The sequence below is a fragment of the Pristis pectinata genome, chromosome 35 (assembly GCF_009764475.1).
Source record: "Pristis pectinata isolate sPriPec2 chromosome 35, sPriPec2.1.pri, whole genome shotgun sequence".
Taxonomy (NCBI): Eukaryota; Metazoa; Chordata; class Chondrichthyes; order Rhinopristiformes; family Pristidae; genus Pristis; species Pristis pectinata.
The window spans coordinates 6,090,233-6,115,350 of NC_067439.1; the positions used below are offsets into that span (position 1 = coordinate 6,090,233).

At 44.1% G+C, this 25,118-nt stretch overlaps 1 protein-coding gene across 3 annotated transcripts in view; it reads right to left on the bottom strand.

Annotated features, from left to right (window-relative positions):
- The window catches only part of eml2 (EMAP like 2), a 119,458-nt gene that overhangs the window by 52,719 nt on the left and 41,621 nt on the right, over positions 1-25,118 (bottom strand). For 2 of the 3 annotated variants that reach the window (XM_052044016.1, XM_052044017.1), the window contains exon 4: positions 3,994-4,022. In XM_052044016.1, coding sequence (XP_051899976.1) covers positions 3,994-4,022 — 29 coding nt within the window. Of the gene's footprint in view, positions 1-3,993; positions 4,023-12,561; positions 12,683-25,118 lie in introns of those variants that run through there. The other variant, XM_052044018.1, reaches the window with a different exon arrangement.

The following is a 25,118-nucleotide window of genomic DNA, read 5'->3' on the forward strand; positions in this document are numbered from 1 at the left end:
ACCGTGATCAAACAAGATTTGATCCCATTCCATGAAGAATTATTGGATAGATAACATGGTCAAGGGGATAGGTTTTAAGAACATGTCTAAAGCAGCGTGAGGTAAGGAGCTGAAGGTTGAGGGGTTGGTGGCAGTTTTGAAGGAGAGGGAAAACATGCAAGTGCAGCAATAATAGTTACTGACCTCTGCAAGCATGGATAAGCTGAAACTTTCACTGTGAGCTGCTGAATTTCTAGCATGACAACAGTAACTCTACAAAAGAGTATTGGCTGCAAAAATATCAAGGCATCCCAACACAACAAAAGAGAACTCAACTCCATTCCCACTCCCCTCCCCTACCTGGCACAACCTACCCGTCACTTTACAGCCCTCCTCAGTCCACCAATCACCTTGGATCCCTGTCTCACCACACCCCCCCCCCCCCACCCCTCTCCTCTTTACACTGGCCATCTCGCCTCTCCACAACCCAAAACGTTGACAATTCCTTTCCTCCCACAGATGCTGCTCGACCCACTGAGTTCCTCCAGCAAACTGCTCGTGACAGCAAAATAGAAATTCTCTTCCTACATCTCTGCCCCCTCAAGGCTCTCCTTAAAGCTTCAGTCATCAACTCAACGTCTCTCAACACGATTCATCTCACTGATGCTCCTGTGCACTTGTGAGGTAAAAGGACGCTACACCAATAGAATCTGATGCTACATTGAAACACAAGATAATGAAGAGTCCAGTCAGGGTGGATGTGGAAAGAACGTTTCCTCTTGTGGGAAAATCTAAAACTAGTAGCAGCTGTTTGAAAATAAGTTGTCACCCACTTAAAATTGAATTGAGGTGAAAGCTTTTTCCTCAGAGCTGCGAATCTTTGGAACTATACACAAAAAGTGCTGGACGAGCTCAGCAGGTCAGGCAGCATCTATGGAGGGAAATTAAGATTCGACGTTTCTGGCTGAGACCCTCCATCAGGACAGGAAAGGAAGAGGGCAGAAGCCGGAATAAGAAGGTGGGGGGAGGGAAAGGAACACATGCAGGCAGGGGAGAGGTGAGTCCAGGTTGGGGGGGGGGGGGGGGGGCAGTGGGATGGTAGTGGGTGGGGGAGGGGGAGAAGATGTAATAAGCTGAGAGGTGATGGGTAGAAGAGGCAAAGAGCTGTAGGAGGAGGAATCCGCTAGGAGAGGGCATGGAATAGAGGAGGGGAGGGGAGGAGATGGACAGGGGGAGGGAGTCATAGCAATGAGGAAAGACGGGGCGGGGGGGGGGTGGAGGAAAAGAAAGGATGGGGTTACCGGAAGTTCGAGAAATCGATGTTGAGGCCATCAGGTTGGAGACTCCCAAGGCGGAATATGAGGTGTTGTTCCTCCAACCTGCGCCTGGCCTCAACGTGGCAGTCGAGGAGACCATCAAAGACCAATGGAAGTAGTCATGAATAATTTTAAGGCAGATGAAGGTAGATTCTTGATACACAAGGGGGTGGGTAGACAGGAATGTAGGGCTGAGGTTACAGTGAGATCAGTCGTGATCTTCTAAAATGGCAGAGCAGGCTTGAAAAGCAGAGTGGCCTACCCCTGCTCCTAATTTGTATGTTCGTACTTAAGGCAAGTTTTTATTTTTTTTACTGACTTTTGATATTTAATGCTCACAAACCATTGCAGCAAAGAATTAGATGCTCAAAGACTTTGCATTAAACAGTGCAGTTTATATTCACCCTTTAACCACTCACCAGGGATTCGGGTGGAAACTGTCTCCAATAATCTCTGTGATGCCCTGGTTCCAGCAGGGTTTGAACAATCATTTTTCTCTCAAAGCCAACCGGCAGCGATGAGTAGCCCAAGCAAAATCAAGGCAATGCTTTAAGCTAACGTTGCATAAAGTGGACAGCCAGTGGTGCAGCTGCGAGAATCACTGCCTCACCTGTTCTCCCTGTGACCACCTGGGCTTAAAATTGGTAAATTGGTTTATTATTGTCACGTGTACCGAGGTACAGTGAAAAACTTTGTTCTGCATGCCGTCCACACAGATCATCTCATTACAACAGTGAAGTGAGGTAACAGTTATGATAAGAGTAGATCTGCAGAGAGCGGCTTGCAATGAGCCGCCACGCTCTGGCACCATCCCCCAGGTGCTCCGGATTCCTCCCTGCATCCCAAAGACGTGTGGGTTGGTGGGTTAATTGCCCACCACACTGTAAATTGCCCCTAGTGTGCAAGTGAGTGGTACAATCTGGGGCAGTTAATGAACATGTGGGTAGAATTTTAAAAAATTGATTAGGTGTAGGATTAGTGTAAATGGATGGTTGATGGTTAGTGTGCACTCAATGGGCTAACGGCCTGGTTCCCCACTGTACATAACTCTAAAATGAGTGCTCAGGAAGGCTTGTAACTCTGCTACAGTAAATTTAATAACCGTGCAAGAAGCCAATTTTCCAAAAGGCTCTTAAGAAAGTGGACCCTATATATTTAAGTTGGGCAGCACTCAATAGCTATGGTTCTTGCAATTAATTCTCTCTTCTGTAAAGTCACTCGCTACAGGCAGGCATCAACCCTTCCAGAAGGCCATGAGGGAATTTATTAAGAGGTTTTTCAAATTCTGAAGAAAGCTTCAGAATTTCCTCTGGCAGAGGTCAGGAGAAAATGGGTGATGTATCTGGCTGCTGGAGCAACCACGGGGAGGAGAAGAGACTCTTACTTTAAATGATTGCCCATTTCACTTAGCAATTGACTTCCGATTGACAATCCATTAAAGGTTCATCCAATGTAATATTTATGAACGTAGAAAGAAGCCACTCTGCTCACTGAATCTTCAATGGCTTTTTGCAAGAACTATACCTCCCCAACCCTGAAAATTTATCCCTTTTCCAGTATTTAGAATTATACAATAAGCTATTTATTTATTAGTCGCATGTACATCGAAACACAGTGAAATGAGTCTTTTTGCATTGCTAAGAATGTTCTGGGGGCAGCCCACAAGTGTTGCCACTCTTCTGGCGCCAACATAGCATGCCCACAGCTCCTAACCCGTACATCTTTGGGATGTGGGAGGCAACCGGAGCACCCGGAGGAAACCCACGCAGACATGGGGAGAATGTACAAATTCCTTACAGACAGCGGCGGGAATTGAACCCAGGTCTCTGGTGCTGTAATAGCGTTACACTAACCGCTATACTACCATGCTGCCCACATATTCTCCTTCAACAGTCAGAGCACAGTCTGAATACAGGCAATACATGTAAACAGGTCCTTTGGTTCACCATACTCCCTACCAAGCACCCAGTTACACAGTTTATTCTCCTCACATTCTCATCAAGCCCCCCCCAGATTCTACCACTTACCTACACACTAGGGGTAATTTATAGTGGCCAATTAAGCTACCTACCTTCGTGTTTTTAGGATGTGGGAGGAAATTGGAGCATGCAGTGGAACTCATGTGGTCTCAAGGAGAAATTGCAAACTCCACACAGACAGCACCAGAGGTCAGGATTGAACCCAGGTCGCCGGAGCTGTCAGGCACCAACTCTACCAGCTGCACCACTTTTGTTTAAATCTGCTTCCGCTACTCCTTCAAGTAGTGTGAGCCACATTGGATGACGTGCTTGTAAAGTGTGGAGTGCTTTTGAAAACAGCAAAACCTGAAGCAAAAATCTTGGGTGGTTCAAACTCCTCTAGGAGAGTATAATCAAAATATATCCATTCCTCCTGGAGAGACTTCTTCCAGCGCTGATTACACACATTCACAAGTTCTTAAGATGGAGTGAGGAAGAATTTCTCTCAGAGAGTCATGAATCTTTAGAAGTCTCTACCCCAAAGAGCTGTATATCCAAATCACTTCACACAGATTTTCAGACCAGAGGGGAAATCAAGGATTACAAGGACTACACAAGGAAGTCTTGACTCCAATCAGCCGTGATGTTACTGAATGGCAAAACAGGGTCAAGAGACCTTATGATCTACTCCAACTCATATTTCAAATGTTCTTCTTGCAAAGGTCTGAAGTCTCACTCACCTGCACTGAAGATGGATTCCTTCGGTTTACTGCAAGAAGAATAGGGAGAAATTAAGAGATGGCCAGACAAAAATGTACCTTGATTTCAACGGTGCACATAGACAAGCTTGAGGGCCTTTGGATAGAAAATAATTTCAGCAGGAATATGAAGGATTCGCAAAATTGCTTTGACAACAACACAGTCTGTTGTGTCTTTGGTGCTAATTATTTTGCACGTGTACAGATTTCTCATATGGAGAATTTACCTTCAGGTACACAGCCAATGAATGTAGACACCACTGAACTCAAAGAAATTTATCTTAGGTGGATGCAAGCGATACCATAGCCCTTCTTTGATTTAGCTCAGGGGAGTCTTTTCCAGAGCCCTGGGGAATATTAACCCTGCAAGTAACATCATCAGCAGATACTCCAGTCATGGCTGCTTGGTTAACAGCAACTTGCTAAGCAGAAATTGGCTGGTATCTGATCTCCTTCATTATGATTGTGAACTACTTCATTGGCAGTAAGGATCTTTGCAACTGGCCTGAGGCACTATAGAAATACAAGTTAACTTTCCTTCCAAAAGGGACTCTCCCCACTTGCTCCCACTATAACAGCACTCCCCAACACTATCCACACAGGGAGAAACAAGGTTTCATCAGGACCTCAAACTGCCCAATATTTCCCAGTTTTTCTTTTAATTATTTGATACGATCCTACTGTTCCAATTCCTCCCTTTGTCATCCGAGCAGAGAACTAAAATGGATTTGCACACAAACCCAAAAGCATATTGTTAAAAACTCCTGAAATAAATCTTGTTCTCCCCCGTTCGATATTTGCATAGACAAAAAAGGTGCCAATTTCATTAACCAGCTACACGAGCTGCCAATTTATGTTGCAATAAGAACAGAGGTAATCTTTGAGACAAGCGGTTAGAATATTTGCCTAAATTGATGAATCTCAAAATGCAAAATCTAGGGGTTAGTAACATGGCCACAAGAGTGTGGCTACGGAAACCCATCTCCCTGCACTTCTTGTACTTGTGATTCTGCAAGGAATACCTCCAACAACATGTGGGGTCAGCTTCCTCACATACGCCAGAGCTTGGAATGCACAATGCCAGAAACAAAAAGCTCTTTAAACTCACGTTAGTTTATTCCAGTCCCTCAATCTCTAAGCAACAATTGTAAACTAATGAATTCTCTTTAATGATGTCTCCAACCAGAGGAAGTTGTTCTCCAGATGTTTATCCAGTAAAACCCTTCTTGGCACTGGATTAAATCACTGGAAAACGACTTTCTTCGGTTGAATGGATCAATGAAAGAGATTTCTTATTAAAAACAAAAACATACTGGAAGTAATCTTAGGGCTTTTGGCCTGAAACATTAACCCCATTTCTCTTTTCACAGACGCTGCCTGATTTGCTGAGCATTTCCGACATTTTCTGTTCGTATTTCAAATTTCCAGCATCTTGATTTTCAAAAAGGTTCATTAGTTTAAAACTGTTGCTTAGAGATTGGGAGGAGGGGAGGATGGACAGGTGTTGGACACCGCAGACTTTGCCACAAGCGATGGCTGAACTCTGCACTTCTGGGCTGACTCCTTCGGTTTCTCCCTTCGCCCTACCCTACTGGCTGTGTACAAACTGAAAACTCTCAGCCTCTCCCTCTAAGACCCTTGCACGTGTTTACCTCCTTACCCTTCCTCCCTTGGCTCGGGTAACTTTTCCCTGGAAATAAAATGTCTCAAATTACTTCAGACCTGTACGAATGCCAATTATTATTATTGAGGCAAAGACAATTGATCAAGGGGACACTGGATATTTTATAGAGAAAGGTGCTCAGATATGAAGAATGTAATGGGCAATTGGATTAGCTCAGCATTGCTCCACCACAGACAGGCATGGATGTCATAATTATGCTCAAACTAATTTTTGGTGGGGGCGGCAAGATGGAATGAAGGTACAGTCACAGCCATGAATGACAGCAGGCTTAAGCAGCCTTAAGGCCTGCTCCCACTCCTATTGCGAATATTCCTCTGTAGCCCAGTGAAAGGAACAGCTACCATTTTGTCGGCTGGTTGTTGAAAAGTATTGAGAAGTCCTCTCCCCACACCAGGTCTGGGTTTCAAAACGTCAGCCAGTCTTTTACAAATATCCTCAACACAAGCAGATACCAAAACAATTATTACAATTTTTCACATACTCATTAAACCACAAATATTTTTTAAAAGGGGAAATTATAATTGTATGACTCTTTTTCACAGTACTTGTTTAAAACCTTCTTGATTAAAACCTCACCCAGCCTGGAGGCAGTTAGTTTGACTCCGCTAATTGTCATTTACTCAGACCTGATGACGGGCAACTTCTGATTCCTCAATTAGAGGCTTTTATACAAACTTAACGTTCACATACTAAACATAGGGGAGTCACCACTAGTGTAGCCTTCAAAACAGCCCAACAAAATTAAGGTGTGTTTACTTGCCAAGAAAAACATCCAATTAAAAATTTCTGTACTGGAGATTGAAAGGTTTCTAGGCAAGCACAATAAGGCTTTCAAGATTCATTGAAAGGATTGAAGATACACTTAGATTATGGCAATAGTATGATTCAAAGATGAGAGTTGGACGGCCTATTTCTGTTCCAAGGTTCTAATTTTTCCCCCAATACCATATGAAGTACTCACATTGGACTTAGCTACAATACCAAAAGAGGCCATTCAGACCTCACTGAGTGCAATCTTATCAGTCCTACTCCCCTCTCTCCTTATTTCCCTGCAGCCCTGAAATTTCTCTCTCACACGTCCATCAATTCCCCCGGATTCTTTAACATTTGGAGTAATGTAGTCTTTTCTGCACCCTTTCCATATTACGTCTTTGGTGAGACCCCACATGGAGTATTGTGTGCAGTTCTGGTCACCTCCCTATAGAAAGGATGTCTTTAAGCTGGAAAGGATGCAGAAAAGATCCACAAGGATGCTACTGGGACTGGAGGGGTCGAGTTATAATGAGGCTGGATAGGCTAGGGCATGTTTCCTTGGAGCGTAGGAGGCCAAGGGATGACCTTATAGAGGGTTATAAAATCATGAGGGGCATTGCTAAGGTGAACCATCGCAGTCTTCCCTTGGACTCTTGTCTTTACCTCTTGTTGTCTTGGTGAAGCAGCCAGCATAATCAAAGACCCCACCCACCCAGGACATTCTCCCTTCTCTCCTCTTCCATCGGGTAGGAGCCTAAGGGCTCTTACCACCAGACTTAAGGACAGCTTTTACCCCACTGTGATAAGACTACTGAACGGTTCCCTTATACAATGAGATGGACTCTGACCTCACGATCTACCTTGTTGTGACCTTGTACCTTATTGCACTTCACTTTCTCTGTAGCTGTGACACTTTACTCTGTACTGTTACTGTTTTTACCTGTACTACATCAATGCACCCTGTACTAGCTCAACGTAACTGCACTGTGTAATGAATTGACCTGTACGATCGGTATGCAAGACAAGTTTTTCACTGTACCTCATACAAGTGACAATAATAAACCAATACCAAGGTAGGAGAGTCTAAAACTAGAGGGGAGAGGTTTAAGGTGAGAGGGGAAAGATTTAAAGGAGACCTGAGGGGCAACCTTTTTTCCCCACACGAAGGATTGTAGGTATATGGAACAAACTGCCAGAGGAAGTGGGGGAGGCAGGTCTAATTACAATGTTTAAAAGACATTTGGACAGGTACATTGACAGGAAAGGTTTAGCGGGATTAAGGCCAAATGCAAGCAAATGGGACTAGCTCAGTTAGACAACTTGGTCAGCATGGACAAGTTGGGCCAAAGGGCCTGTTTCTGTATAATTCTGTGACTCTAATTAACCAATTAACTTTTGGCCAATTAACCTACCTATCTAGAGCACCCACATGGTCACATGGAGAACGTACAAACTCCACACTGACAGCACTCAGGGGTTGGGGTTGAACCCAGGTCGCTGGAACAGTGAGGCAGTAGCACCGACACCTACCATACTAACAAGCCACACTTGCTTTGACATCACTCTTTGACAGCCTTCTGCCATAATGTGGATCGATAGCAACAACGGGTATAAGTGATAGTCCCAGAGGATGCAGAAAAGATTGACTGGAATGATTCCAGGAATGGGGAGAATTTCAGCTCCAGGACTGGACTGGAGAAGCCAGGGTTGTTCTCCTTGGAGCAAAGGTCGAGGTTTGATGGAGGTGGACAGGATCATGAATGGTTCAGGTAGGGCAGGTGGAGGGAAGCCTTTCCCATTCACTGATGGCTCAAGGACCAGGGCCATGGATCCAAAATCTCAGGAATTGGATAGGCTATTCAGAGATAATAACTGGCAGGACTTCAGGGAAAGAGTGAGGGGAAATGATGCTGATGGAATTGATCTACTGGGTGCCAGCAATGACTTAGCGGCCCTCCTTCCCCACCACAACAATGGGTCCATGTAATTGCTTGGCTACAGTCAATACCTCAGTGGCTTTACTCAGGATTGGTTTTCTCTGGATGTCCAATGAGGAAGGTCCTTCCTCTCTGTGGCTTCTGCCTGCCTCAAACACTATGAGCAATTATTGATTTGTTTTTATTGCATGGATGAAGAAAACACTGTCAAGGTTATAATTTCTATTCCAATCCCCTGGCTGCTTCACCATACCCACAGTTACAGCTCTGCACGTCTGTGGTACCAATCATGATGACATCACCACAGGAGAGTTTCATTTCCAATAACAAGCCTCTCTCTCTCAGTCCCATTTTCCTGCTCCATAATTGGCGGTCAAACTTCCGGAAACCATGCCATTAACTCTGGAGCTCTCGTTAAAATTTATCTCATCGTATCCCCAACTTTCTCCCCTGATCGCTACTCATACTATTCATGGGATGTGGTTGTGACCGGCAAGGACTGCATTTACAGTCCCTCTGAATCATCCTTGAACTGTACGGCACACTGTCTTTGCATCAACCATGCGGTGGTTCCCTGGAGTCATGCATAACCCAATTCAGACACTCTAATAACCTTCAGTGATTTTATTTTGGACAGTTCAGTGATTTCCACAATCACCATTACCAAAATCAGCTTTTTATTTCAGGTATATTTAATTAATTGAATTTAAAAACACACCAGCTGCCACAGTGGGAACTCTCATCTCTGGACCATCAGTCGAGACCACCGGGTTATTTCTCCCCCTCAGGAAATACCCCTCTGCTTTAGCACCTAGAACATAGCCACGTGTGTTTTATTGCAGAGGTTTATGATAATACCCCTGTTGTAATTCTGATTTTTCTTAAAGATCTAGTGTTCTTTAATACTATAAATTAATGTTATTAATAATTATAAATAATTTGAAGGAAGTGAGAGAGGATGTAATATCTCATTCCTAGACCCACCCAATGAAAAAAAGGCATACTTCAAAGGTTGCTTGAAGGTTTAGTGTGGACTTCAAAAAGTACAAGAAATAAATAACTTATATTTGTATAGCATCATTCACAAGTGACTCCAAAACACTTCACAGCCAATAATGTGTGTGCTTGCTATTACAATGAGGAACGTGTGAAACCCCAGTTACACTGTGGAGTTTTTGGCGCAGTGATGTAGCAACTAATGAGCAACAGAAAATCAGAACAAATACTCTCTCCACAGCCCAGCTCGTTAGTTTGGTTCACTGTCCCTTTGCATCTTAATAAACTTTTGCCTAATTTTTCCTCAGTTCTGATGCAAGGTCATCAACCTGAAATGTTAACTCAGTTTCTCTCTCCATAGCTGCTGCCTGTTTCCAATATTTTCTGTTAAATTACTCGACGGTCTTCGCTCCCAGTCCCCATAGGGATATGATGTATTCAAGTATTGGAAGTGCAGTGGCCTTATTCAGGATACTTGTAGGCAATGCAGCAAACAATTATACTTCTCTCGGGTAGGTGTTGCCTTTCGTAGCTGCACTCCAATCCACAGAGTAACAACTTTAGGTCGAGGCCAATGATGCAGTCTTTTTTGATGAAGGTACGTATGATGATACAAGAGGAGGCCATTCAGGCTATCGGGTCAATGCCAGCTCCCAGCAGAACAAACTCATTAGTCCCACTCCCTCTCTCCTTACTACCCGGCACTCCTCAACATGCTCTTTTGTGCATGCCTTTGATTCTTTTACCATTACCTACACTAGGGGTGATTTACAGTGGCCAATTAATCCATTAGTGCATCCTTGAGGAAGCCCATGTGGTCACAGAGAGAGGCATACTGTCCGAGCATTGTTCGCAAGGTTAGGTTGCTGGACTTGAGGCAGTGACACTAACTGCATATTGTAATTATTCCTTAAAAAAATACACTTTACTTAAACCAGAGGCGTTCACCACATTGGAGTCAGTAGTTGTGCACTTAAGTGAATTATGAGGTGTGCATTGCACAACAAAATGGAGCGCTCTTCCTTCAGAACAAAGAGCACCAATTCCCTTCATACCAACAAGTTCCCTAGGACTGGTTTGACTGGTGACTTTTCATAGATCCAGAGATAGTTCCCAATTTCAACACTGCCATTCACCAAATTATTCTGGTTAGCAAGCATGGCAACATCACAAATGTAGTAGAAATCTGCTTGAGGAAAAAAAACAGTGGAAGCAGATCAGTATTAACTTTCATGAGGGGATTAGCTAACTACATGTAAAGGAGAAGTTTTCTGGGCTATGGGGAAGGAGCAGGAAACTGGAAATAATGGCAGGTACAGATGTGGGCCGAATGGTCCCCTCTCAAGTTGTGTAGGTTCTATGTCCAATTCTATATATAAACTAAATACAAACACTCATCATATGAATCAAACCACCGGTGACCATTTTGCTTAAAGGATTCTCCCAAGGTAGCTGCAGGGATTAAACACTATAACAGAAGACCACTGAGGACCAAACCCAAACATGGGAAAGTCTACACTAACCCAATCACCAACCACCAACTGCACCTTGTCAATCCAAACTTGGGCATTTTACTATTCTAGCCCGTCACACATGAAGTGTCTGGTGTTAGCTTTGGGCATCTGGATTTCTTCACTTCTTGAAGAAACCGTACTCCAAGATACTCAAACTTCGATTGCTTCCCACACTAGAGTATCAGGTGCCAAGAGATTTGGAACACAGCTGAATAGATCTGGTTCGCATACTTAGGAACTTGCCGGTAACTTATGAAAATTAGCAGGATTAGTCATAGAGTCATCCAGCAGATTAGTTTACTGTCATACATCAGGGTACAATGAATTCCTTGCTTGCATGAAGCTTAGAGTAAACAGTATAGATGGTAATAATAAATACAGCAACGAATGCAAAAACACAAAGATGGTGCAAAGATTGTAGTTTTCATTCAAAGGATTTGATCATTAAAATTGGGCAACCCAAAATTAGGGACCAAGTTTCTGGAGTCACAGTCATACAGCATAGAAGCAGACCCATCAGGCCACCAGGTACATGCTAACAATCAAGTACCGCGAGGTCATGATGCAGCTCTATAAAACTCTGGTTAGACCACACTTAGAGTACTGTGTCCAGTTCTGGTCGCCTCATTATAGGAAGGATGTGGAAGCGTTGGAAAGGGTGCAGAGGAGATTTACCAGGATGCTGACTGGTTTAGAGAGTATGCATTATGAGGAGAGACTAAGGGAGCTAGGGCTTTATTCTTTGGAGAGAAGGAGGATGAGAGGAGACAGGATAGAGGTGTACAAAATATTAAGAGGAATAGATAGAGTGGACAGCCAGCGCCTCTTTCCCAGGGCACCAATGCTCAATAAAAGAGGGCATGGCTTTAAAGTAATGGGTGGGAAGTTCAAGGGAGATATCAGAGGAAGGTTTTTTTACCCAGAGTTTGGTTGGGGCATGGAATGCGCTGCCTGGGGTGGTGGTGGAGGCAGGTGCATTGGTCAAATTCAAGAGATTGCTAGATAAGCATATGGAGGAATTTAAAATAGAGGGACACGTGGGATGAAGGGGTTAGATAGCCTTAGGCGAGGTTTAAAGTTCGGCACAACATTGTGGGCCAAAGGGCCTGTATTGAGCTGTACTGTTCTATGTTCTATGTTCCTATATCAACCCCATTTACCAGCACTTTCCCAGTAGCCTACTGTGGCTTAGCAACTCAAGTAATCGACTCATGCAAAGTAATAATTTGTAAACACACAGAAGTATGCAACACAGACCATTGACTTCATAGTTTACTTTTAGAAATAAAACCACATTAATAACGACAGAACAACTCTCAACATCCCAGTTTGACTCTTGATTTTTTTTTAGACTAGACTGTGCAAATGCTTGAATGCAGAGTTTTGAATTTGACCCTGAAAAAAAACCTAGATCACACAGAGAAATCCCTTTGTACTTTTAGTGCATTCAAGCACGTTACATTAATCATTAGAAGTGGAATCCAGTTAAATAATAACTAGAAGCTGCACAGTGATAAGGAGACTCCTTGCAGTTAGATATCATTGCACAGACAGTGCTCGACAGCCACAAGCCACATACTTCAGTTGGGGTAAAAAAAAACCTTCATTTCTTGAAACTAACTTTAAGTTTATTTCTTTCCACAAGATTCACAATCAACGCACTTACTTGTAGGCTGCTTTCTTCATCTTAATCAAGAGTCAGGGATTTCTAGTTGCTACGAACTTGAGTACTTGTTCAGAGGACGGAAGGGTTTTAGTTTATTTCACTTGACAGAACTGTAGTCAAATGGCTGTTATACACAAGGAACTAAAACAGACTAATTTGCATATGAAGCTCGTTCCTGAGCCAATCAAGTGCCCCTTTCATGTTGGGTGTGTTCCAGTAACATTAAACTGGCTTCCTAACATCAGCTGATAGGACTAAAGCATCAGACACAGCACAAGTGCCCAGAGGCAACGTTCTATACAAACACACACTGTAATAACTGTAAACTAGAACATTTCATGCGAGACTTTAATAACTTCCAAATTTAAGGTAGAACTACCCAAGTGAATTCTGAAAACAAATAGTCCTTTGTACTTGCTATGACACAGAAGGAGGCCATTCTGCCCATTGTTTCAATGCTGGCTCTCAGCAGAGCAGACCTGAAGAAGGGTGCTGACCTGAAACATTGACCGCCTGCTGTTCTCCATGGATGCTGCCTGGCTTGCTGAGTTCCTCCAGCATCTTGTTTTTTTCATCTAGATTCCAGCCTCTGCAGTCCTTTGTTTCTCTAGAGCAATCCCATCTGTCCTATAGTCTCTCTCCTCTATCCCTGCAATTTATTCTCCCTCACATGTACACTAACTCTCCTTTGATTCTTTTTGCACTTATCTGCACTAAGGGGTCATTTATAGCAGTCAATTAACCTACCAGCACATCTGTGGAACATGGGCAGGGAAACCAGAGCAGCCAGGGGAAACCTAATCAGGGTGAATGTGAAAACTCCACACAGAGAGCACCAGGAATCAGGATTAACCCAGGTGCCTGATACTGCAAGGGACTAGCACTATCTGCTGCACTACCATGCTAGTCTTCTTATTACAGGTTCTCCCTGGGTTATGAATGCCTGACTGCCTGCTTTATGGGCTGTCTATATATATGAATGAGCATTTGTGAGAGCAACAGGATGGATGGGGATGGATTTGTCGGCTGCTACAGGCATCTTCTGCCGGGTGGGGACGGGGCATTTCCGTGTGTCTCCTCCCCCCACCCCCCATCCCAAGCAGCAGCAAGCAGGGGTTGGGTGGAGCCGAACAGAGCTGGGAGCCTCGCGCAGACTCATGGAGTCCGTGATGCCGGCTGGCAGCCGCACTTCCCACGCCTGCTCGCTGTCCCGTCACCGCTGTTCCTGTGATCCTCTCCCTCACAGTTTTTGTTCATTTCCGACTTACAAATGGTTTGGATTATGAACAGTTCTCAGGAGCTGAACTCTGGGGACTGCCTGCATACAATAGTTAGAGACCACTGCACATACTTCTGGTCGCATCATGAGAAAGAACACAAGAACAGGAAAGAGTTCTGACATAAGGCTATTGGCCCAAAATGTTAACCCGATTTCTCTCTCCACAGATGCTGCTTGACATGCAGAGTGCTTCCAGCATTTTGTGTTTTTATTACACACAAGAGCAGAAACCAGCCCCGTAACTCTGAGCCTGCTGCATTATTCAATAAAATCGCGACTGATTAGATCTCATCCTCAACTCCACTTTCCTGGTTGTTCCCAATCATCCTCAACCCCCAGACCAAAGCAAAAATCTCTTGGCACTCAAGGTGCTCAGTGTTTCAGCATCCATGGCTCTCTAGGATAGAGCATTCCAAAAATTCATGGCCATCAGAAGTTATTCTTCTTCATTTTAAATGGGCAACTTAAAACTTAAGCAACAAACAAGATGTCGGAGGAACTCAGTGGCTCAACCAGCATTATGGAAGGAAATGGACAGTCAATGTTTTGGGTGGAGACATCCAGATGAAGGGTCACGATCCAAAACATTGACTGTCCATTTCCCTCCACAGGTGCTGCTGGCCCATTGAATTCCTCTAGTGTCTTGTTTGTTGCGCCAGAATCTAACCTCTGCAGTTTCTTGCATCTCCAACTTGAAATGTTGCTCCCTTGTTCTAGATTTCCCCACCAGTGAGAAGCAGAGGAAAGAAATACAAATAGCTGCTCAAAATCTACCTTATCAAGCCACCTTGGAATACTGGGTTAAAGGCAAGAGGTAAAAGACTACAGTAATTGAACAGTAGGTAGGCAGACCAGACCGCAGTCGCTGTCTTCTGGTGTTACGGTCGGTTTCCTCTTTCAACTAGAAAAATAATCAGTTCGAATTCAAAGGGAAACATCAAAATTTGACAATAATATTTATTCAAAGGAACAGGAAGTCTCTGGGGTTTTGCAGCGGAGAGGGGGCACAGAAGATTTATAAAGATGGAAAACTTTGGCTCCGAGGAAAGCCTGGATAAAATTGGGTTGCTTTATTGGAACAGAAGAGACTGAAGTGAGGTACATGGATAAGAAGAGATTTAGAGAGATATGGGCCAAACGTGGGCAAATGGGACTAGCTTAGATGGAAATCTTGGTCAGCACGGACCAGTTGGGCTGAAGGGCCTGTTTCTGTGCTTATGACTCTATGTATATGAAATTATTAAAGGAGAAATAGAAAATGGAAAGGTTCCCTTAGCAGAGAGGTCAAAGAAAAAGGTGACAGATTTAAAGTAATTGGTAGAAAGATTAGAAGGGAGAAGGGGAAAAATTGTTTTAACCCAGAGGGTGGTGGGTGTCTGGAGCACTTGCCTCAACAGTTAGTTCTTGAACCAACCAGCACAACCCTAATCACTAGAGTTTAGCAACACTACAATCACTGATCACTTTGCACTTAAATGCGCTTTTTCAGTTATAATTGTGTTCTTTCTTGTAAAAGTTATGTATAATTTGTTTTTCTTGTGAATGTTACTTATGCGATGCTATGTTTCCGTGATGCTGCTGCAGGTAAGTTATTCATTACACCTGTGCACACATGGACTTGTGTATGTGACAATAAACTTGACTTTGACTTTGAAAAGGGTGTCCAAGGCTGGGATCCTCAGTACTTGGATGCACACCTGAGGATCCCTGACCTGCAGGGTGACAGACCTGGTGCTGTAAGGTGGGATTATACTGGCACATTTTCTTTTCTCCAGCAGGTACAGTTAAGAAGGGCTGTCACAAATATTCTAAATATAAACCTTTAGAAGGCAGCCACTCCAGTGAAGTTTTGACCTCCTTGGCATGATCCGTTTCATTGACATCATCTATGATTCAATTCAGCTAGACAGAAACTGACTTCAGGAAGGGGAAGTTGGGAGGACACACACCAGTCTTCATTGAGGGGTCAGTGGTGGAAAGGGTGAGCAGCTTCAAGCTCCTGGGCATCAACATCTCAGAGGTTCTATCCTGGGCCCAACACATTGATGCAATCATGAAGAAGGCACGCTAGCGCTCTATGCCATTAGGAGTTTGAGGAGATTTGGTATGTCACCAAAGACTCTTGCAAATTTCTATAGATGTACAGTGGAGAGCATTCTGACTGGTTGCATCATCGCCTGGTATGGAGGCCCCAACGTGCAGGATCGCAAGAGGCTGCAGAGGGTTGTAGACTCAGCCAGCTCCACCACAGGCACAACCCTCCCCACCATCGAGGACCTCTTCAAGAGAAGGTGCCTCAAGAAGGCTGCATCCATCATTTAAGGACCCTCACATTCCAGGACACATCCTCTTCCCGTTACTACCATTAGGGAGGAGGTACAGGAGCCTGAAGACCCACACACAACAATTCAGAAACAGCTTCTTTCCCTCCGCCATCAGATTTCTGAACAATCCGCAAACACTACCTCATTGTTCCTTTTTTTGCACTATTTATTTTTGTAATTTATAGATCTTATGTCTTTGCACCGTACTGCTGCCACAAAACAAAGATCACGTCATATGTCAGTGACAATAAATCTGATTCTGATTGAGTTAACAGAGCACGGAGACCAAGGATGATCAGGAGAGTGCAGAAATATCATGTTTACCATTTTACTTTAGCCCAGGACAGGATACAGACTAAACATACTAACTAGTAAAACTGTACAAAGCAGGTGAGGAGAAATTAACTACCAGAACAATCTCTTAGCCCCTCAGGGAGCAATGAATAAGGATGGAGACACAAGATATTGCAGATACTGGAGCAACACACAAGATGCTGGAAGAACTCTGCAGGTCAGGCAGCATCTATGGCGGGAAATGGGTGGTCGACGTTTCGGATTGAGACCCTTAATCTGGACTGAAAAATGGAGGGGTGATAGCCAGTAAGAGGGGTAAAGGGAAGGGGTGGAGCAAGAGCTGGCAGGTGATAGGTGGATCCAGGTGAGGAGAGGTGATAGGCAGCTGGAGGAGGGGAGAGTGGAGTCAGGCTGGGAGGTGGCAGGTGGAGGTGACAAAAGGCTGCAGATGATGGAATCTGATAGGAGACGATAGTGGAGCCTGGAATCAAGTGAGGGAGGTGGGGAGGGCAGATGGGAACAGTGGAGGGGGGGGACCCAGTGGGAGGAGTGTGTGGGTGACGGGCGGAGGGAGTGAGTGGAGGAGGGGATGGAAATAGGGAGAAAGGGGCTGGGGTGAGTCCAAGAAGACCTGGGTGGATCAGGAGGAGAGAGAAGTTTACCATAAGTTGGAGAATTCAGTGTTCATGCCGTCGGGTGGTAGACTACCCAGGCGGAATACGAGGAGCTGCCCCTCTAGTTTGCGTTTACCCTCACCCTGGCAGTGGAGGAGGCCAGGGAGAGATCTGTCAGTATGGGAATGGGGAGCAGCATCAAAATGGCAGCAACCAGGAGCTCCAGACAGCCAAGGTGGACAGAGTGCAGGTGCTCAGCCAAGTGGTCACCCAGTCTCACCGATGTAGAGCAGGTCACAATCGGGACCACCGGATGCAATAAATAAGACTGGATGTAGATAAAAATATCAAAGGCCAGTTATCCACCCATATGAACATAGAACAGTACAGCACAAGAGCAGGCCCTTCAGCCCACGATGTTGTGTCGAACTAATTAAACTGGTAATTAAATGCCTAACTAAACTAATCCCTTCTGCCTACACAATGTCCAAATCCCTCCACTCTCTGCACATCCATGCACCTATCCAAGAGTCTCTGAAATACCTCTATTGCATTGCCCTCCACCACCACCCCTGGCAGCGCATTCCAAGCACTCACCACTCTAAAAAAAATTGCCCCGCACACCTGCTTTGAACTTACCATAAATGCATGCCCTCTAGTATTAATCATTTCAACCCTAGGAAAAAGATACTGGCTGTCTACCCTTTCTATGCCTCTCATTATGAACCACTATCAGATCTCCCCTCAGCCTCTGCCGCTCCAGAGAAAACAACCCCAGTTTGTCCAACCTCTCCCATAGTGCATGCCCTCTAATCCAGGCAGCATCCTAGTAAACCTCTTCTGCACCCTCTCCAACACCTCCACATCCTTCCTATAATGGGGCGGCCAGAATTGAATGCAATACTCCAGGTGCGGGCTAACCAGAGTTTTATAAAGCTGCAACATAACTTCCCGACTCTTGAACTCAGTGCCTCTACTAATAAAGGAAAGCGTGCCGTACGCCTTCTTTACCGCCCTATCAACCTCTGCAGCCACTTTCAGGAAGCTATGGACTTGGACCCCAAGATCCCTCTGTACGTCAACACTGTTAGGGGTCTAGCCATTAACAGTGTACTGTCCCTTTATATTTGATCTCCTAAAGTGCAACACCTCACATCTGGCCGGATTAAACTCCATCTGCCATTTCTCCGCCCATATCTGCAACTGATCTATATCCTGCAGTATCCTTTGGCAGTCTTCTACGCTATCCACAACACCACCAATCTTTGTATCATCTGTGAACTTACTAACCCACCTGGGGTGTGTATTTTCTGTATGAAAGCTGGGACAATTTGTTATCCAGTGGAGAAGCCTTGGAGCTGTTTTCCTACATGCATGTGAATAAACCGCTTGCATCTTGAGACTGGGCTGCCCAGTGTAAACTTATTTAACGGAGTGGAAATTTTGTACCCACACTGGCTCTTTGGAAGATCCATCTGATCAGCCTAACTGTGTCCACAGTGCCATCAATTACTTGTACAATTCACTTCTAACCAGATTGTCCAATCCCCTGCCACACTCCACTTCAGGCAGCAAGTACAAGATGATGACTCCTTGCTGGATAAAAGAACATTTACACATTTGTCGACACCTCATGAATCCTGGTATTCGTCTGAGTCAAAAATGACTACTTTTCATAATGAAACAAAGTACATTTTTTTAAAAAAACACAGCACTGGTAATTAAACCAGCTTACATGCCTTCTGATAAACATTTTTCCCCCACCTTGTTTCTATTACAGCCTACATTTTAAGCACTTTGATCAGCCAGTAAAGCAGATAATCAAATTGTGGGATCTAACTGTGTGCAAATCAGTAGCCATGTGTTTGCCACACTGCAAGAGTGACTGCATTTCGAAAGTACATAAGTTATGAAAACAGTTGTTCTGAAAGTAATGCCAAAAAAATGCTGCAGATGCAATACTTTCATCAGACTTTCTATTTAGATTTATAAAATCTCCCTCTGCACCCTTGGTTTAAATAACACCAACTTTAATGGTCCTATCACCTGTTCAGGTGTAGCACAGCTCAACACACCTTGTGAACCACATTCTCATGTTTTCTTACAAAAGGGAAAAAGATGCCATTTGGCCCAGGCTATGCTGGCTCTCAAAACAATCCCATCACCTCTTCCCCCACTTATTTCCCTGTAACCTATTCTCTCTTGTATGTCTGTAAACTCCCTACACTCACCACTTCTCCTACCATTCACCTCCCCAAGTGGCAACTTATAGTGGCCAATTACCCTTTGGGACATGGGTGCTCCAGATTCCTCCCGAGGGAAACGCACGTGGTCATGGGGAGAGCATGCAGACTCCATACAGCCAACCCGGAGGTCAGGATTGAACCTAGGTCACTAGAGGGAAGGCAGCAGCACTACCTGCTGCACCTGTGCCGGCTGGGATACAGTTGTAATTCCTACTACAATATAGAAAACTGTTTATGCATGCAGAGTATATTTAATAATTATTCATTCACTGAATATTGGCATTGCTGATCAGGCCAGTACTTATTGTTCATCCTTAAATGGTCCTGCTACACTATTTCAAAGGGGAGTTGGAAGTCAACATTAGGCTAATGTGATTACATACCAATGGCAGAGGGAGTTAATAATCCAGGAGGGTTTTTAATTAGAGGAGTGCAAAAGCAAAGATGTTCTGCCAAAATTGTTAGGCTCAGATTAAGTATTTGATCCAATGGTGTGCACCACACTTTGGAAAGGGCTTCAGAGTCCAAAGAGAGTGGAGAAGAGAGACTAACCAACCAGCATCATTTTACTTTGTCTGAAAAGCTTATGGGAGAGGTTAAATGCGGTTAACATCTCAATTGGAAAGGGTGCAGGAAAGCTTTACGAAGATCTTCCCAGGAATGGAGGGTTTGAGTTACAGGGAGAAGCTGGATAGGCCGGGACTTTTCTCCCCCTGCAGTGTAGGAGGCTGAGGGGTGATCTTATCGATGTACAAAGGACTACCGTTGTGTTGAGACCATGGCTTCTCTCCTAGGGAGGGAAAAGGTTAAGAAAAAATTTAATGAAATTCAAAACTTTGAAAAGGTTTTGATAGAACAGACAAAGGGAAATGGATTCATTTGGAAGGGTGATCAATACCCTCAGATTGATAATGAATTGGCAGAAAATTCAGAAGAGAGGACCTTTAAATGAAAGTACAAGTGAGTTGTGATGTGAATAGTGGTGGAAACAGGATCAATTGCAACTTTCAAAATGGAATTGGATCAGTGTTTTAAAGGAAGGGGAGTGGCGGACAAAGGGATAGCAGAACTAATTGGACAAAGCTGGCACAAGCAGTCTCAGCCAAGTTGACTTTTCTTGCGCAGTTTGACTCTAAAGAGAAGCATAACCTTTTGAATAGTTTAACTATTATCAGCCCCACTGAATGGCACCATTCTGCTCAAAGCAATGCAGCAGGCAGCCAATTCTCAACCTCTTTAATGCATTTGCAATGCTGCAACATACAGTGACCATCACATTGCATCATTTTACTTTGTCTGATAAGGTTATGGGAGAGGTTAAATGTGGTTAACATCTCAATTGGAAAGGGTGCAGGAAAGATTTACGAAGATCTTCCCAGGAATGGAGGGTTTGAGTTACAGGGAGAGCCTGGGATTTTTCGCCCCCTGCAGTGTAGGAGACTGAGCTTATAGATGTACTTAAAATCATGAGAGAGATAGCTAAGGTGAATAGCAGCAGTCCTTCCCCCAGAGTATGGGAGTCTAAAACTTGAGGGCATAGGTTTAAAGTGAGGGGAAAGATTTAAAAGGGACAACTTTTTCTACCTACAGTGGTGGTGGGTATATGGAAAGAGCCGCCAGAGGAAGTGTCAGATGTGGGCACAATTACGACATTTAAACAGGTACATGAATAGGCTTGGAGGGATATGGGCCAAATGCAGGCAAATGGGACCAGCTCATTTACGCGACTTGGTCCATGACTCTCTAACTGCAATGCCAAGCTGGCAATCAGGTCAGCTGTGATAAAACATTTTCTTTTTACCCTCACATGCCATGGCTCCTATTTTCTTCTAATTCTTTGGCTTTGTTCAGGATTGAATTACGTTGGCCATTGAGTCAAATAACACGGAAAACAAATTGAGGGTCAACCTCCTTCAAATTAATAACCACTCTTATGGCTGGTTTGAATGGGAAAAAGAACACCAGGTCCTGCCATAGACAAGATCTGAAGCTTTCCCCAAAGCTAAAGACAAATTACAAATGCATTCAAAGGCTTAACAGGGAAGCTTTAAGGGCTGAAAAAAGCCTGCACTGTTAAAAAGGACAAACATTAACAAAAGAAAAGTTAATCAAAACAGAGCTGATGGCCCAGTTCCATCATCACAGAGCAACTGTGCAAAGAATCTCAATGAACAGCATCTTCCAACTGAGAACATTACAGCCTTCTGGATTTTGTCAATTCAACAATCTATTTCTTAACTTTACATCTCATTTTTCCAGCTTTCAGTTCTTCCCTTCAAATTTCTGGTGACCATTTCACTTATTTATTCATCGTCTCCTCCTCACTCCTCCTCTGGCATGTTTTTGTCTCCAACAAAACCCTTTTACCACCTTCTTCACCAGGTTCCATCACCCCATGCCATTTAACATCTTCTGCCCTCCACCTTAGAGACCTTACTTTTGTTTTTAACCAAATCTCTTGTCGCTAACCTTCCCCAGTTCTGATGAAATGGCAACAAAGTTAATAGTTTCGCTCTCTACAGATGCTGACTGACCTGCTGAGTGTTTCAAGCAATCTTATTTCAGGATTGTCAGCATCTGCATTATTTTGCTTTTGGGTCAGACAACCTGGGTGCACACCTTTCTACTCCATTCCCTTCCAAGTACAGAGTGATGCACCAGAGTCTATAACCGTCAAAGATGTTCAGTTATAAACAGACCTGCGTCTGCCAGCGACAGGTGGAGAGAATTGAACCGACACCCAATTCGAGAAGTCTAGCAATCCCTGCAAGTGTGGCTAATTGTACCTACTCTAACATGGTGCGGTGCAGCTACTGCCTCACAGTTCCAGTAACCCAGGTTCAACACTGATCAGGGGTACTGCATGGATTTTATATGTTCTCCCTGTGATTGCATGGGTTTCCTCCAACGACACACATGACACATCTGTTGATAGGTTAATTGGCTGCTACAAATTGCCCCTAGTGTGTGGGTTTTGCACGCGCGCACACACACACAAACACACACATGCGGGCTTTTGAATGCCCTCACAGCCATATTATCCACAATACCGTCATAAAATAGTTAGGGGTAAAAGACGCAAAGCATATGGAGGAGAAATGGAAAAGGTCAGTCTCTGAAGGACAAAGGGCAGGAGATGTTAAATGACAGTGGAGATGGATCCTGGTTAAGAAGGCAGTAAGGGAGTTCAGCGAGTGACAGAAAGTAACTCTGGAGGCGTAAGAGGAAAATAAGTGAAATATTAAGTTTTATCATAAGCAGCTTTTAGAAATACCAACATCAGGTGTTGTCCAAGACACAAGGCATTTCATGTCAACATGGACAAAATTGGTTCAGAGAGGCAGGTGCTAGGAATTTTTTTATTTCCCAACCCAGATTGTACCCTTTGTGAATGTATTGTTTACATTGAACTGTCTTCTCACTGGAAGTATTTTTGAAGGCCACCCCATTATAATTTCCAAAATCAGGTTTGATCTCCAGGAATGTGTGACATTGTAACATTAAAAATTAATTTCATTAGAAAGACAGACCTCTCAGTGACAAAGGTACTGCAGTCAGTGTACAGAGTGACCGGGGCTCGGCTACTGAGACAGGTTAAAGTCAGGGAAAGGGATGGTTGTGTCATCAGATCATTGGTGGACTGACCTCTGGGACAATTGCAGAGAAGGGGGTAGAGAGAAAGTGTCTGCTGTAACATGGTCACTATAACCTCCCCACCTCAAGTAAAAGGCATCTCACCATAGAATAAGTAATTTTTGACATTTACTGAAAATTCCCAAGCATACAAGTGTTAATTCCCAGCCTGTTGTAAAATACAGGGAGCTGGGGAAGGCAATCCTGCAGAGGGAATGATCTGACGTCAGAAACAAAGGACACCAAACCAGTTTACAGCAGTTACTAAGTTCACAGCAATGAAATAAAACTGAAGCAATCAATCAGTTCACAGATGGTGAAAGCAGACATTTGGTCATCTTTGGCTCAGTGTTAGTCATAGGGTTAGATCACAGAAAAGTCCACTCCAATCGTCAAGCTCCCATTTACACTAATCCCATTTTATTCTCCGTACATTCCATTCAACTTCCTCCAGATTCTTCCCACTCACCTACACGCCAGGGGCAACTTACAGCAGCCAATTAACCTACCAACCAGCACACCTTTGAGATGTGGGAGGAAACCAGAGCACCTGGGAGGAGACCCAAACGGCAACAGGGAGAACGTGCTAACTCCACACAGACAGCACCGGAGGTCAGGTTTGAACCCGGGTCACTGGATCTGTGAGGCAGCAGTAATGATACTGTCAAATTTCATCGCGAGTTCTACCAACTTGGAGTGTTAGTTAGACATGTTTTAGACCAGTAAGGTTTCAGACGTGGTGGTCACATTGGTTTAGAGTTCTGTTCCCTGTGTGCAAACTCAAGAATAAATTTTGGTTCATCTCAGAACAAACTGTGAAATCGACTGCAAGCCAAAACAGTAATATCAGGGTTTCACCAAGGCATTCTCTTGAAATTGGTTGTCAGACTTGTGTTACCAGTTACTCAATATTCACTTCTTTTCTCAGCTTCATTCCCCAGTCCCTGCACCAGCCTGGTCTTGTTTTCTCACCCACAGATTCGGGCTGCAACTTCGAAACTTAAATGCCAGAGTGATGGTTAACATTTCAGTTCCAGCTTAGTCTATCATGGCTTGTTCCATTCCTATCCAAATAAAAACACAGCAGATGGTTTGTTGGCTTGGTTACATTCATTGTCAGAAGATTGGGCCAGATCATGTTTGATCCAACCTACGCCTTGTGTGCACCCTGACCCAACCACCGGTGCTGGTCCCACAGCCACATTAACCTTCTGCCGTCATGCAGCTCCAGACTGACCAAGGCCTTGCAGCTGCAGGTGTTCTGGCAAGCAGAGGGCTCCACGGGTGGCAAGCAGGTCTCAGGTGGAGACCCAGACACCCCATCCTCAGGCTGCTCAATGGCCTTTAGTCAGATTAATGCTGCCAGGATATCTTTTCAGCTGTTGAAGAGTGTGACGATTAGTGACACTTAAAAGCAGTTAAAAGATTCCATAATTATATTAATTAAATATAATTAATGACATTTCTAATAGAATTAAGATAAAATCCCAACCACTTAACTTTTTTTTTTGCAAAGAAGCCATCCAGGTTGGCAACCCCATTTAAAGAGCATCAAGAGCTCAGGACAGGGGCAGAGGAAGTGGTCAGATATATTGGGCACCAAACCCCTAGCATGTTCTGTATTTTCATGCTACAATGTGCAGGTACAGAAACAACTAACACACTGACCCACCAGCAGATGTCTTCTAAACTGCCAACAAACAGTGAGGGGGTTTTGGACCCTTGAGAACTAGCAACCTGTAGTCAATCGAAGTTCAACCAGGTCCAAGCACAGCAGTGTCATCGTTCAAACTATTGTCCTGACCTTTCTCACCACTACGGTTGTACCTCACTGACCAACAAACGTGTGTCTGGAACGGCATTAATCCAAGGGATGAATGAGAAACTGTTAACCTGTTGCCTCATTTCCAGAGCCAAGGTCACTCCAAGTTCATAGAACATAGAACACTACAGCACAGTACAGGCCCTTCAGCCCACAATGTTGTGCCAACATTTTATCCTGCTCTAAGGTCTATCTAACCCTTCCATCCCACATAGCCCTCCATTTCTCTATCATTCATGTGTCTATCTAAGAGTCTTCTAAATGTCCCTAATGTATCTGCCCCCACAACCTCTGCCAGCAGTGTGTTCCACACACCAACCACTCTGTGTAAAGTACTTACCTTTG